General features: G+C 38.1%; 1 protein-coding gene across 1 annotated transcript; it reads left to right on the top strand.

The window, feature by feature from the left end:
- Window positions 1–1,685: 1,685 nt before the first annotated feature.
- Window positions 1,686–12,670, top strand: LOC118982576 (C4b-binding protein alpha chain-like). Its single transcript, XM_037039711.1, has 5 exons — window positions 1,686–1,871; window positions 7,428–7,616; window positions 10,246–10,416; window positions 11,651–11,826; window positions 12,368–12,670. The coding sequence occupies exons 1-5, from the start codon at window positions 1,751–1,753 to the stop codon at window positions 12,539–12,541; spliced, it is 831 nt and encodes a 276-aa protein (XP_036895606.1). The 5' UTR covers window positions 1,686–1,750; the 3' UTR covers window positions 12,542–12,670.
- Window positions 12,671–13,119: the final 449 nt, after the last annotated feature.

Genomic DNA, 13,119 nt, shown 5'->3' with positions numbered 1-13,119 from the left:
TAAATTATTTAAATTAATTTTTTATTTGATATACTCAGATTTTGTTTTAGTTCCTTTTTATTAATTGAAGCAACTTCATGTTAGATTTATTTTTTTCTAGTAGGGTTGAAATTTAATTGTCCTGTCATCAATACTGCAGAGGATTCCACTTGTTTTCTGCTGAGGAATGTTCCTCTTTTTTTTCTTTTGTAGCTCAGCAATTTGGTTGTTATGGGCCTCATAGTGTATTCATCACAGTTCAGCAGGATGATGAAAGTCACTTTCAGACATTTTTCAGTGTTCACCATCCACTATGGATGAATATCTGTAGTGGTATCTATAGATATTCTATAATGGTATCTGTATCTTCAGGAAATATCTATAGTGGTATCTAGATATCTTTAGGCAATAGATATCCACAGTTTGTCCAAGGGAGAAAACACAAAATTCAGTTTGGTAACTTTATGTGTGCCTTTTGCAAAGACTAAAATAAATAATGAATAAAGAACCCAGATAATTATTAGTGGACCAGTTCTAATTCAGAGAGTTAATAATAAACCAAGTCTTGAGGGTTAACAAACATGCCTTCTACTACTTTTCATTTAACATTTTTGTCAGGGATATAATGCTGGGCTAGAAGGTTCTTCACTCCAATTCCATGCCATTGAGAATCTCTTCAAATTGTCATGACCCTTTGTCCATTTATAATACTTAATCTTCTACACTTCAATTTCCATGCATGCTTTTTCTGTGCTTGAAGCACCACTCTAAGAAATTTCCCTTTTACTCTTCAACTAGTGTAACCCCAAAGTTGGTTAATTTTGTGTCATAGATACTGAAGAAAACTTAAGTATTGGGGAAATAATTGTAGTTTGGACTGTATTTTTGTTATTTCACAATTAAAGATTAACATGCTTTCTCTATTCCAATTACGCTGTTAATATTTGGGAAGAAAATTAAATTTGAGATCTTTTCCTTCCTTCCTCCCTTCTTTCCTTCCTTCCTTCCTTCCTTCCTTCCTTCCTTCCTTCCTTCCTTCCTTCCTTCCTTCCTTCCTTCTTCATTCACTAGTGTGGAACTAAATGAATCCCAGAAGCATCAGTCCCTGACTTACTTTTTCCATTGTTAGATGGCTTTCTTGATCACAAGTATCATACCACACAGGGAATGAGGCATTCAGAAAGTCCACAGGTGGTTTTCCTGGCCACAGGGATGGTAATGTCACCACTTCCATTTGACATTCACACTAGTGTGAATGAAGAAGGAAGGAAGGAAGGAAGGAAGGAAGGAAGGAAGGAAGGAAGGAAGGAAGGAAGGAAGGAAGGAAGGGAAAGATCTCAAGTTTAATTGAGATCTCACATCTCACCCTGACCACTTGAAGAAACTGCCACTCACATCGTTTTCCTAGCTTTTCTTGATTAGTCAAACACAAATGATTTTCCTAGTTTTGCTTGATTACTCAAAGATAAATGATGCAGACAACAGACCAACAAGTGTGCCCTTTGGCAATAAGAATTCTTGGGGTTGTGATTGTAAATACCCTCATATTTGCAAACAGCACTCATGTTAAGGTCATATCACTCGCTGCAAGACTTGGAGCTTTTCTGGATTGTCCTGGTCGGGTCCCATTCATTACATAAGCTACTCAGTTCTGCCCCTCCCCTTTAGTGACTCAAAGCTGTGCCACAGCCAAGATTTAGTTCCTTGTCACGAATCATTTTCCTACTCACTTAAAACCCCTGTTTCAGCTGGATCATGGCATCTGAGAACAATGAGCCCCAGTGCTGTATGTCTGAGATGCTTCACCATGTCCCCCGAGTTACGGAGAACTTTCCCAGCACTGTGCCTCCTCGGGGTCCTATTTCTATTGCAAAGCCTACCTGTCCTATGTGGTGAGTACAGACATGATAGGGAAGATGGGTGTGTTTATTTTTTATTTTATTTTTAAATATATTTTACCGATTATGCTATAACAGTTGTCCCACTCCCCTCCCCATATTCCCCTCCACCCTGCACACCTTCTCCTACCTGCATCCCCTCCTTTAGTTCATTTCCCTGGGTCATACATATAACTTCTTTGTCTTCTACATTTTCTATATTCTTAACCTCCCCCATCTGTTTTCTACCTACCATTTATGCTACTTATTCCCTGTACCTTTCCCCCTAGTTCTCCCACCTTCTCCCACTAATAACCTTCCACATGTGATCTCCATTTCTGTGATTCTGTTCCTGCTCTAGTTGTTGGCTTAGTTCACTTTTGTTTTTGTTTTTGGTTTGGTTGTTGATAGTTGTGAGTTTGTTGTCATTTTACTGTTGATCATTTTACTGTTGATCATTTTACTGTTGTCATTTTACTGTCATTTTACTGTTTGATCTTCTTTTTCTTAGATAAGTCCCTTTAATATTTCATATAATAAGGGCTTGGTGATGATGAACTTCTTTAATTTGTCCTTATCTGGGAAGCACTTTATCTACCCTTGCATTCTAAATGACAGCTTTACTGGATAGAGTATTCTTGGATGTAAGTCCTTGCCTTTCATGACTTTGAATACTTCTTTCCAGCCCCTTCTCACCTGTAAGGTTTCTTTTGAGAAATCAGCTGATAGTCCTATTGGAATTCCTTTATAGGTAACTGTCTCCTTCTCTCTTGCTGCTTTTAAGATTCTTTCCTTCCTTTTAATCTTGAGCAATACAATTATGACATGCCTTGGTGTGTGCTTCCTTGGGTCCAAGTTCTTGGGGACTCTCTGAGTTTCCAAGACTTGCTGGAAGTCTATTTGCCAGATTGGGGAAGTTCTCCTTCATTATTATTTTTAAAAGTTTTCAATTTCTTGCTCTTCTTCTTCTTCTCCTTCTGGCACCCCTATGATTCAGATGTTGTAACATTTAAATTTGTCTTGGAGGTTCCTAAGTCTCTCCTCACCTTTTTTAATTCTTGTTTCTTTATTCTGTTCTGTTGGAATGTTCATTTCTTCCTTCTGCTCCAAACCGTTGATTTGACTCCCAGTTTCCTTCCCATCACTGTTGGTTCCATGTACATTTCCCTTTATTTCAGTTTTCATAGCCTTTACTTTTTCATCTATTTTGCCACTGTACAAAACCAATTCTGTGAGCATCCTAATCACCTGTGTTTTAAATTGTGCATCTGACAGGTTGGCCATGTCTTCATTCCTTAGTTCTACTTTGGAGCTTTGACCTGTTCTTTCATTTTGGGTCGATATTTTTTTTTGTATCAGCACACCTGTTTTGTTCTAAGAGGCCCAACCTTAGATATTTTCCAGGGCTGAGCAATGCAATGCTTGCATTGTGGCACTGTATGTCGGAAGGGGTTCAAAAGAGAAAAATGCTGCTTGCTTGGCTCTTGGCTGGCTTTCAGTCACTTCCCCTGCTTTCCACAAGCAAATTGGGCTTTTCTGGTGCTGACTCCTGAGTGTATGGGCTTGTGCATATTCTAGGATCTTGTGGGTCTCTGCAACGACCTCTCACGTGAGGCTGGACATTTCTCCTGCTGCTGCCATTCCTAAAACTTTTTACAGCCACAGGTTTTGACACTTTATTTCCCTTGTCTGGAAACCTGGATTGCACAGTCTGTCCTGCTCCCTAGTTGTTCCTCCCAATTTATCTGCCACAAATGTGGGACTGCCTACTCCACCAACAGCCACCTTGCGAAGTCTGCCAGCTGCTGCCTTGCCACAAGACCTCTCTGCCCCAGCTGCCCATTAATTTTCTGGCAATTCTGGTTGTTTTTGTTTTTAAATTTGTTGTTGTTCTTTTGGTTGTGCAAGGAGGCACAGTGTATCTACCTACACCTCCATCTTGGCCGAAAGTTAATATGGGTGTGTTTAAACCAAGGTATGAGAAAGAATTTCTGATTAAGAATTAGTTAACTATAAGCAAATATGAGTAATTCAGTGGAATTTTTGAAGAGTGCAAAGAAGTATTTTATTAGAAATATACTCAACTAATTTTAGTGTTTCTGGTATAATTACAATACTTGTAAAACAAAATATTACAAATCCTTGAGCAGCAATCTAGCCACAAAAAACTTGTATCTTTTTTTTGTTTTTTATATTAATGTATTATATTTAAAAGATACTCCTAAATTATTAAAGAATTAATTTTAGGGCTAATTCTTTTTCTATTGCATATTCATAATTGAGTAGAAAATTTTGCAGTCCAGAAAAAATTGTATTATTAGAAATGAGTGAATCTATTAAAGTAAAATTACAAGGTACTGTATAAACTAAAAAATGGATATAAGTGTAAGATATTGTATTGAAAATTAGGAAATAATAGTTCCTAACAAATGAACACTGGAAGAGTTTGCCAGGTTCTGCATGTCCCTCTATGTCCCTCTAGCATGGTGCAGATTATAAATGAAGATATGAGTAATTGTTTTCATTAATAAATAAAATATGCTAACAAAAGTAACATTTCTTATTCATAAACTAATGGAAGTTATTCTTTAAAAGAAAAAATTTCTAAGAATATTTTTAAAATATTTACACACATACCCCTTATACCATCTATTAAAGCACTTAATGTAGAACATTTTTCACAGAATGGCAAAATCACTCAAGAAAGAAGAGATATCACCAGTAGCTATGTCTATTTCAATGGAGACTATGTTTCCTATTCAGGTGATATTGAGTATTTTCCCAATTTTTATGATACAAGAATTACATGGCAAGCAGAGGGAACATGGAGTTCCCAGTGTGACCTGTCTGCCTTTGTCAAGTTTAATTTTTAGGGCTCCAGAATGCATCCATGCTCTTTAAACCTTATAAACTTCCTTAATATCACAGAGTAACTTCAGAATCGTTTTTCAAAGGAGGTTACAAAGTATATTATTTTGGATTATTTTACATCATAATGATGGATATTTTAAATGAAATTTTAAAGTTAGGTAAAAGAACTCACATATTTTGAGTAATCCTCTCTTGGAAACTGAAATGGCTAAATCTATTATATTTCCAAAGCACTTTCATTATCTTCCCTGACCATTACCTTGACCTTCTAGGCCTCCTTTTTCTTTTCCAACAGGTCAGAAAGACTTATCCTGATTCCTGCAGGTTCCTTTGTATTTATCCCCTCTTCCTCCATTTCCTGAAAACCCCACCTTACCTTTGGACCATGTGGAGTATAGGATATGCCTAAATGTCTCACTCTAGTTTCTCAGCTTGCCTCCCTTTCATTCTTCAATAACAACTTTCTGCTGCCTTTAAGTCTCTGCTCTAATCACCACTTCAAGACAAAATGCTTACTTATATCACATCCATCAAAGAAATTTTTATTCAAATCTTAAAATATGCTTCCAGTTCCCTCTAGGAAAGATTATTTTATCCTTTCTCCCTCAGTTTTCATTTTCTTTGTTTATATCCATCTTATTGGCATTTTTTTGTCTTAAGATACATTGTTATAAATTGATCGATACTGTGTTTTTGCTTTTCAGATGGTTATGTCTTATTTTCCTTATAGTATTACAAAAATGTACCTCAGTGTCTGCTGAACAGACTTACAAGGACCAATTTACATAAGTATTTGTTGGGTCAATTCATAAGAAGATATTTTCTAATGATGTGTTAGATCTGAGACTTAGAAAATTCCATTTGTGAGCCTTAGACTTGTACACAGGGGATAGCTCTTTAGAACCTTCAATTTATTTCAAGAGCAAAGACACAAAGATACTTGAGACATATTGCCTGCACTCAAAAGAGAAAAATGTGTATGTGAAGAGTATAAATCAGCTGTTAATAATTACTAGAGCATAGAGTGAAGCCATAGACAACATGGACTTTTGAGCAAGACAAGTCTCAGTTATGTCTCTACTATGCAGTAGCTTCCTGACTTGGACCAAGAAACTTAAGCTCTCCAAGAGTCCGTTGCCTGCTATAAAAAGTTGAGAAAACACTAATATGTATCTCTTATGAGTGTTGTAATGATTTAGTGAGGTAATAGATGAAATGTCTAGATTATGTATACATAGTATCTATAGTATATATAATATGGTGTACATAGTGCCATAGTATACATAGATAGTGTACAAGGTCTTTCTGGAATAAATCCAATCATTGGTATAATGAGAATGGTTTGTGAGACATTGATGTAACCTGTCAGCCTAGGAGATTGGACTGTGCATCATTGCACATGCATGAACAATGATGACTTCACTGTACTAGTCAGTAAGGGTGGTAGATGTTGTTGAGTGAGCATGTCTACTCTGTTGCCATCACATTCAAAATGACTGAGCAAGTAAAGCAATGAATCTGTATCAAATTTTGGGTTAAGCATAAACATTCCTCTGTGGAAACTATTTGGATGATTCAGAAGGCTGCAGCTATGGGCAACTGGTGATTGGCAGCTTCATCATGACATGTATCATACCTTGTGCAGAGGTTTCTTTTTTGTTGTTGTTGTTTTTGGCAAAACATCAAATCACCCAGGTGAGTCAGTTTCTGTACAGCTCAGATTTGGCATCCTGTGACTTCTGGCTTTTTCCAAAACTAAAATTACCTTTGAAAGAGAAGAGATTTCAGACTGTCAATGAGATTCAGGAAAATACTATGGGACAGTGCTTGGCAAGTGGAAGAATTCTGTGAGGTCCCAAGGTGCCTACTTTGAAGGGGACTGAGGCATCATTGCCCCACATATGATGTTCCTTGTATCTTCTTCAGTGAATCTCTATTTTTCATATTACATGCCTGGATACCTTATGGGAAGATCTTGTATATGTAGTGTCTAGATTATGGTAAGATTTTAATAAACAATTGTATAGAACATAGAATCTCTTCTTATTAACTGCTATAGAAGCTGAGAAATAAACAATGAGTGTTTGCTGGGATGCTAAAACAAGGAAGCATTCATAGAGCAAATGGGACTTGAATAGCTAGCAGAGAAACAGAGTGTCATTCTACGTAGGATATAAGATATAATAATGGGAATGTGGGTGGCATATTTGGTTAGATAGATTAGCCTATGGAAGAAGGGTTGCTATAAGATAGTGATAATAAAGTTTAAAGAATCCACAAGAAAGGCTAGGAGGGGGTCTTCCAAACAGCCATAGGTTGATAAATGTTTTTAAATTTTTATTTCTAGAAATATACAGTTCTGAAACTATCATTATGTGGTTTCAGCCCTAATGAAGCCAAGAGAAGGTAAACGCTGCCATTGCTTTTGAATCGTTTTTGAAAATGAGAAGTTGGACAGCTTAATTCAACTTCTCATTTTGGAGATGCCTATAAAATTATTTAGCTGGAAGAATATGACCGGGTTGAGCTGCTTTAGCAAACTGGGGACAGAGTGAGTACTCAAAATGTCTCTTGTACCCTAGTATGTTTCCCCAACCTCTCTTCTGTGGTGAGCTCTTGTGAAGGTAGAAATGAGATTGTTAGCCATAGGCACCTCCTCAGTATGATTTTACTAACTATGTCTCATGTTTTGTTTTTTAGAGGAATGTTGCCCAGTACCAGACCTAAAGAATGGCAGAATAACTAACCAGAGAAAAAGTAGTTTCTCCAGGAACTGTGACTATTTCAATGGAGACTTGCTTTGGTATTCATGTAATGGGAGACAAAGCACTGAAGCTTCCTGCCAAGCAGATGGCACCTGGAGTCCTGAAACACCAACATGTGATGAGAGTAAGAGCTTGTGGAATTACGTTATTTTAGAAGTTTCTTCATACCAAAGTAGTGGAGATTATTAAGGAAAGGCTTCAAATTAGGTAAAAGAACTTGGATACTCTGTATGATTCTTGGAATAGATAAATATATTCAAAAGCACTCCAGTTCAAATTTCTCCTCCCCACATTGTTTATTTGCATTTTCTTGAATCAGTGAAAATAAATCACATGTAATAGATCAGTTAGCCTTTTAAATTGTTACATTCTATTTCTTGATATTTATTCTCTTCTCTTCCCTTCCTATATGTCTTAACCTGAAAAACAAGACTTGCCAAAAATCCATTTGAATCTGCTTTTCTACCCTTCCTTCCTTCCTTCCTTCCTTCCTTCCTTCCTTCCTTCCTTCCTTCCCTTCTGTACTCTACAGCATCATCAAACCACCTACTTCTGGCTTACTAGGTAGAATTCACATAATGCCATTAGTAGACTGGATCAATATGATATTCTGTGGATGTCCAGATGCTCCTGAAAGCTTTGGACTCTACCATGAGAGGGGCTAGTAGGGTTAAAAGTGAAAATATATAATTTTGACCACTCTATGTATATTCAAACTGTTTCTGATCTTCTTTTTTGATAGGGATGAAAAAGAATGCCTTTGCTAAATCAGTGGCCTCATTTATCTGAAGACATATTAATCTGCCTTAGTAAAGATACCACTCTAGCACAGTGGTTGCAATGGGGACTAAATGTTGAATTTTCAGTGGTCTACTGTACTTGTCTAGAATTCTAATTTTTGTAGTAGACAGATGAGGAAAATGGGAATGACCACTTTTGTGTCTTTAGTTCTTTATGAATATACTAATTTACCCCCTCCCCCTTGGTACATGATATTTTTGAAAAGTTATCTTCTTTGCCTTAAGGGGGGAAGAGTGTTGGTCATATGTATGGCTTCTACTTGGCCTTCTGAGGTATGGTACTTCTTACCCTGTAGGCCAAAGACCCAATATGAGGATTGTGCTAATGACCAATTTTGTTGATTCTGATTATACTTTCAAAGACAATGGAAATGGCCACCATGTGGTCTAATAGGGAAACTATATTGGTTATAAGTATCTATGTCAACCTGAGTTCTATGCTCAGTAATCCTCAGTTTACTGTATACCTTTCACCAGTGCACAGTTACCTATGTAAAAGACATAGGTCCTCTTAGAAGCCTGGGGAACTCATTACTATGCATACTTACTGAAGTGTTGTAGAATCTTTACTTCTGGGAGCTTTTTTCTTTAGTCAGTGATCTCCAGACCTGGCAACTGGCACAGGTTCAGAAACTGAGCAAGGGACTATAACTTTTTATTGAGCCAAAGGCCATCAGTCTCCTGATTATCCATCCTCAATTTCTATTGATGGTACAAATTGAATAGTATCTTTGTTGGCTGCTTAGGTCATCTCTCTACATGGTCACTCATTATGATGATTACATTTACTCAACTTCTAAAGCAAACGAGCAATTCTCTGACTGCTGTCAGTAACAGAGAAACTTGTTCTTTAATGGCCTTCCTATTTTCAGCTCTTGCTTTTGATAATAATGTGTTGGGGAAATCCTTATGTCCTTGGTACATGTATTCTTCAGGCCTTTCCATGTAACAGAATCATCTGCTGATATTTTCCAGCTTATACAGTATATCCACTTCAGGATGCTCACTTCCCTATTTAATTCCTACTTCTGCCTCCTGTCATGGCAAGTCCAGCATTTCAGACTCACTTACTGTGCTGAATTATGTTTTCCATGCTTCTAGGAGGCATCTTAGGATAGAACTTACAACTGTTGTAGTCCATCAGTATAATTTTATCTGACATTCCTGATGACCTGCTTTATTTAAATTTTACATGCAGTGTTTGAGGATGCTGACAGTGTTTCTTTTCAGAGAACTTTTTATGGTACTGTGCACCATGTTGTGTCTATTATTATTTGTTTATTTTATTAAAATATTTTCAGTCGTGTTCAATCACAGTTGTCCACATTTTTCCACCACTACTTCTCCCTGTCTGGCCAACCTCCCCACATTCAATCCTCCACTCCATTGTCCTTGTCCATGGATCTTTTACACATATTTCGTGTCTATTATTTAAATACACAACTAATGATTTTAAATCATTCTATGAGCTATTTTCTAAAATATTTTACAATGCAGTAATTATTTTTTTGTGGGGATGGATGAACAGTTTTGATTGGACACAATGAATCAGATATTGTGCATATATTTAGCATCTTAAACCATTTCTCACAGGTGTACATCTCTGCAATTAGCCTGAATTGCATGGAGTGTAGCATCAGTACAATATGATTTTGGGTTGAATTCAGCCTTCATGCCAAAATGGTTCTTAAACAGTGTAAAGGTTGATGAACTTGTTAATTAAGTGAAGCAAACTCTAAGTGCTTGAAATTCTAGTCAAGGCTTTCCACAGTTCTTCATTCTGAGGCTTGCAGGAGGGCAGCACAGGTACTTGGCTTTGGCTATGTGATCCTGTGAGCAGAGAAGATAACAAGATAGGAGAAAGGCTCCTACAAACCACACAGATTCTGGGATGTGTTGTGTTTTATATTCTATAAACTGAAGCTCTCTCATTTTTTCTGTCTTACTACCAAGGTTGCTCTTATCCTCCTCTTATTGCCCACGGACATTCTATACAAATGCCTTCATACATATTCAAACCTAAGGAGGTTAAATATGAATGTGACAAAGGATACACTCTGGTTGGAAAGGCCACACTCTCCTGCAGTGATTCACGCTGGTCAGCTCCAGCCCCTCGATGTAAAGGTAACTCCAGCCCATGGCTAAGTGGGTGGGAATGTCATGAAGGGATTGAGAATAAAGTTTTTTTCTAGCCAGAAGCAGAACAAAAACATTTGATTTGATTTATTTTAAATAATTATTATATTTAGATGGTACCCAAAACAGAAAAGTTTGAGGGGCACACAGGAACGTGAATCTCCCCTACTTCTTTCTCCCAGTTACAAAATTCATTCTCCTGGAGGCCGCCCAGATTCCCACTTGCTTATGTATTTCTGGAAGTAGTCTATGGGCTATAAATTCTCTGAGTGTGGCTGTGGCCTATAGCAAAATATCCATGGAAACTTGCTCAGACCTGAATGCAGACTCTCATGGGCTAATTCCAAATACTGAGAAGTGTCGGGTATTTCCATCTGAGCCTCACACAGGGCACCACCTGCCCGTGATGGAGGCATGTGGTCGGGGACTCCCAGTTTGCCAACCCGTTGTAGGGCAGGAACAGTCAAGATAAGGTCCAGTTTTTACATGCACACAGGTTTAATATCACTTTGCCATCAACAACTCCAGAAATTATTTACCACCATTGTTTCCATTGCATACAGGAGATAATGGGCAAGGAGTAAGATTTCATCCCTAGTGTCTTTTGTGGATCACAGGATGAGGAACAGTTTCATTGACACCTGAGAATCTGGAGTCATGTGACTTTTTAATGCCCTGTCAGGTTATTTAGAGATGTTATGTCTTGAATAAGTTTCTTTTTTTAATTTTTTTTTTAGATTTTATTTATTTATCTTTAGAGAGGAAAGGAAGGAGAGAAGGAGAGAAACATCAATGTATGGTTGCCTCTCGTGAGTCCCCTGCTGGGAACTGGCCCACAACACAGGCATGTGCCCTAACTGGGAATCGAACAGCGATCGTGTGGTTCGCAGGCCCGCACTCAATCCACTGAGCTACACAAGCCAGGGCTTGAATAAGTTTCTTAACCTCTCTGTATCTCATTTTCTCCTGGATAAATGGCAATAGTAACAGTGCTCACTTCATAGAGCAGAGAGACTTGAATGAGAAAATCACATAAAATGCTCAGCCCAGACAACTGATATGAGCCAATCCTCAATAAAAATGGGAACTAATATCATTGTTATCAAAGTAGGAAAATATAAAACAATTAGAAGCACTTACATGTAGTTCATTTTAATATCTTAGTCTGTTATCATGTCTTTTTTTTTAATTTGCAAATTGCTTAACTGTGATTTTATTGTAGCTCTGTGTCCAAAACCAGAGATAGAGCATGGAAAGGTGTTTGGGGATAAGGATCAATTTGTTGAATCTGAAAGTGTCACCATCAAGTGTGCTTCTGGCTATACTGTGGTCGGTCCCCAAAATATCACCTGCTTAGAGAACCATACCTGGTATCCAGAGGTGCCCAAGTGTGAGTGGGTAAGTTCAACACTTCAAGGAAGTTCCTGTGCTATCAAACCCTAAAAATGGTGCCACCTCAAAGCACTGTCCCAGCCAGCAAAGGCGAGATCTGACATGCCAGGATGGATCCCTTTTTTGGATGATCCCTCATCCAAAAGAGCTCTCTTGTTTTCCCTGGAAGTGCTCTGGTCAGTTAGGGTGGCAAGTTGTCCTGCTCTCACTTGAGGACAGGAAACGCCAAGCCCCTTATGAAGAGGACATTGTCAGAGACCTGGGAGCACTGACTCCTAACTTTCCTTTTCTAGACTGTACAATACACTGTGCTCTATTTTTGGATGGTGGGCCATAATAGCTCTGTCCCACAGAGGCCTTCTGGGAAGCTGTCTAGGAACAGGTCTAAATCCCTCAGGGGAAGACTGTGGTGGGGCCAAGGTGTGTTCTGGTTTTCTGCTCACCCATCAGACCCGGGGTTGATCTGGGACCTGATCCTGTAGTCCTGCCATTCTCATGATCTGGGGAGAAGCCTCTCAACCACACTCACACGCTGTAAATCTTTTAGGAGCTCCCTCCTGGCTGTGAGCAAGTTCTAGCAGGCAGAAAGCTCCTACGGTGTCTCCCAAGACCAGAGGATGTGAGAATGGCCCTGGAAATGTATAAGTTGTCTTTAGAAATTGAACTCTTGGAACTACAGAGAGAGAAGATGAGGAAATCCACTCTGGAGTCATCACTGTAACTTTTCCCAGAAGAGGGTGAAAAAAGTGCCTTGCTGCCTTCAAATCAATGTGGATCACTTTAGTCTAGCAATTGTACCATCCCATTGGCACCAACATTCCTTGTAATAAATATCTAGAAAGGCTAATTTGCTAATGTTTTCGCTACTGCTTTGAGATTATGGAATTATTGATTATCTTGTGGCTAATATTTTTGCTTTATCTGCACACTAATTGCACATTTTTCCATTAAAATTTCATTATCAAACACAATTTTGTCTTTGTGGTCATTAGGACTTCATGAAATAAAGTCTGTAAACAAACACATTGCATAAAGTTAATACATTTCTTTTATCGTGTGGATCTTGAATATGGGCTTGGTTTCACATCAGTTACATTTCCCTGAATGGCCTTTACTCCTCAGTTCCACATGTGCAAATCACTCAGGCCCTCAGTATTTATTTACATTAAGTGTCGACACACCCCAAAGCCTTGTCCAGGCTCTCCTATTTGAAGGAAATTTATTCTATTTTCTAAACCCCATGTGCTTGGTCTGTGACTCACTAAGGCTATATACCTCTCGACTTTTCCCATACTCAAA

Source organism: Sturnira hondurensis, unplaced genomic scaffold, assembly GCF_014824575.4.
Source record: "Sturnira hondurensis isolate 20B ecotype Veracruz unplaced genomic scaffold, ASM1482457v3 Scaffold0025400, whole genome shotgun sequence".
Lineage (NCBI taxonomy): Eukaryota > Metazoa > Chordata > Mammalia > Chiroptera > Phyllostomidae > Sturnira > Sturnira hondurensis.
This window is presented reverse-complemented; position numbering and strand designations above follow the sequence as displayed.

Coding starts and splice junctions, on each gene's coding strand:
- LOC118982576 (XM_037039711.1), top strand. CDS start 1,751: ATGAGCCCCAGTGCTGTATGTCTGAGATGCTTCACCATGTCCCCCGAG. Junction 1,872..7,427: donor AAGCCTACCTGTCCTATGTG/GTGAGTACAGAC, acceptor TTTGTTTTTTAG/AGGAATGTTGCCCAGTACCA. Junction 10,417..11,650: donor TCCAGCCCCTCGATGTAAAG/GTAACTCCAGCC, acceptor ATTTTATTGTAG/CTCTGTGTCCAAAACCAGAG.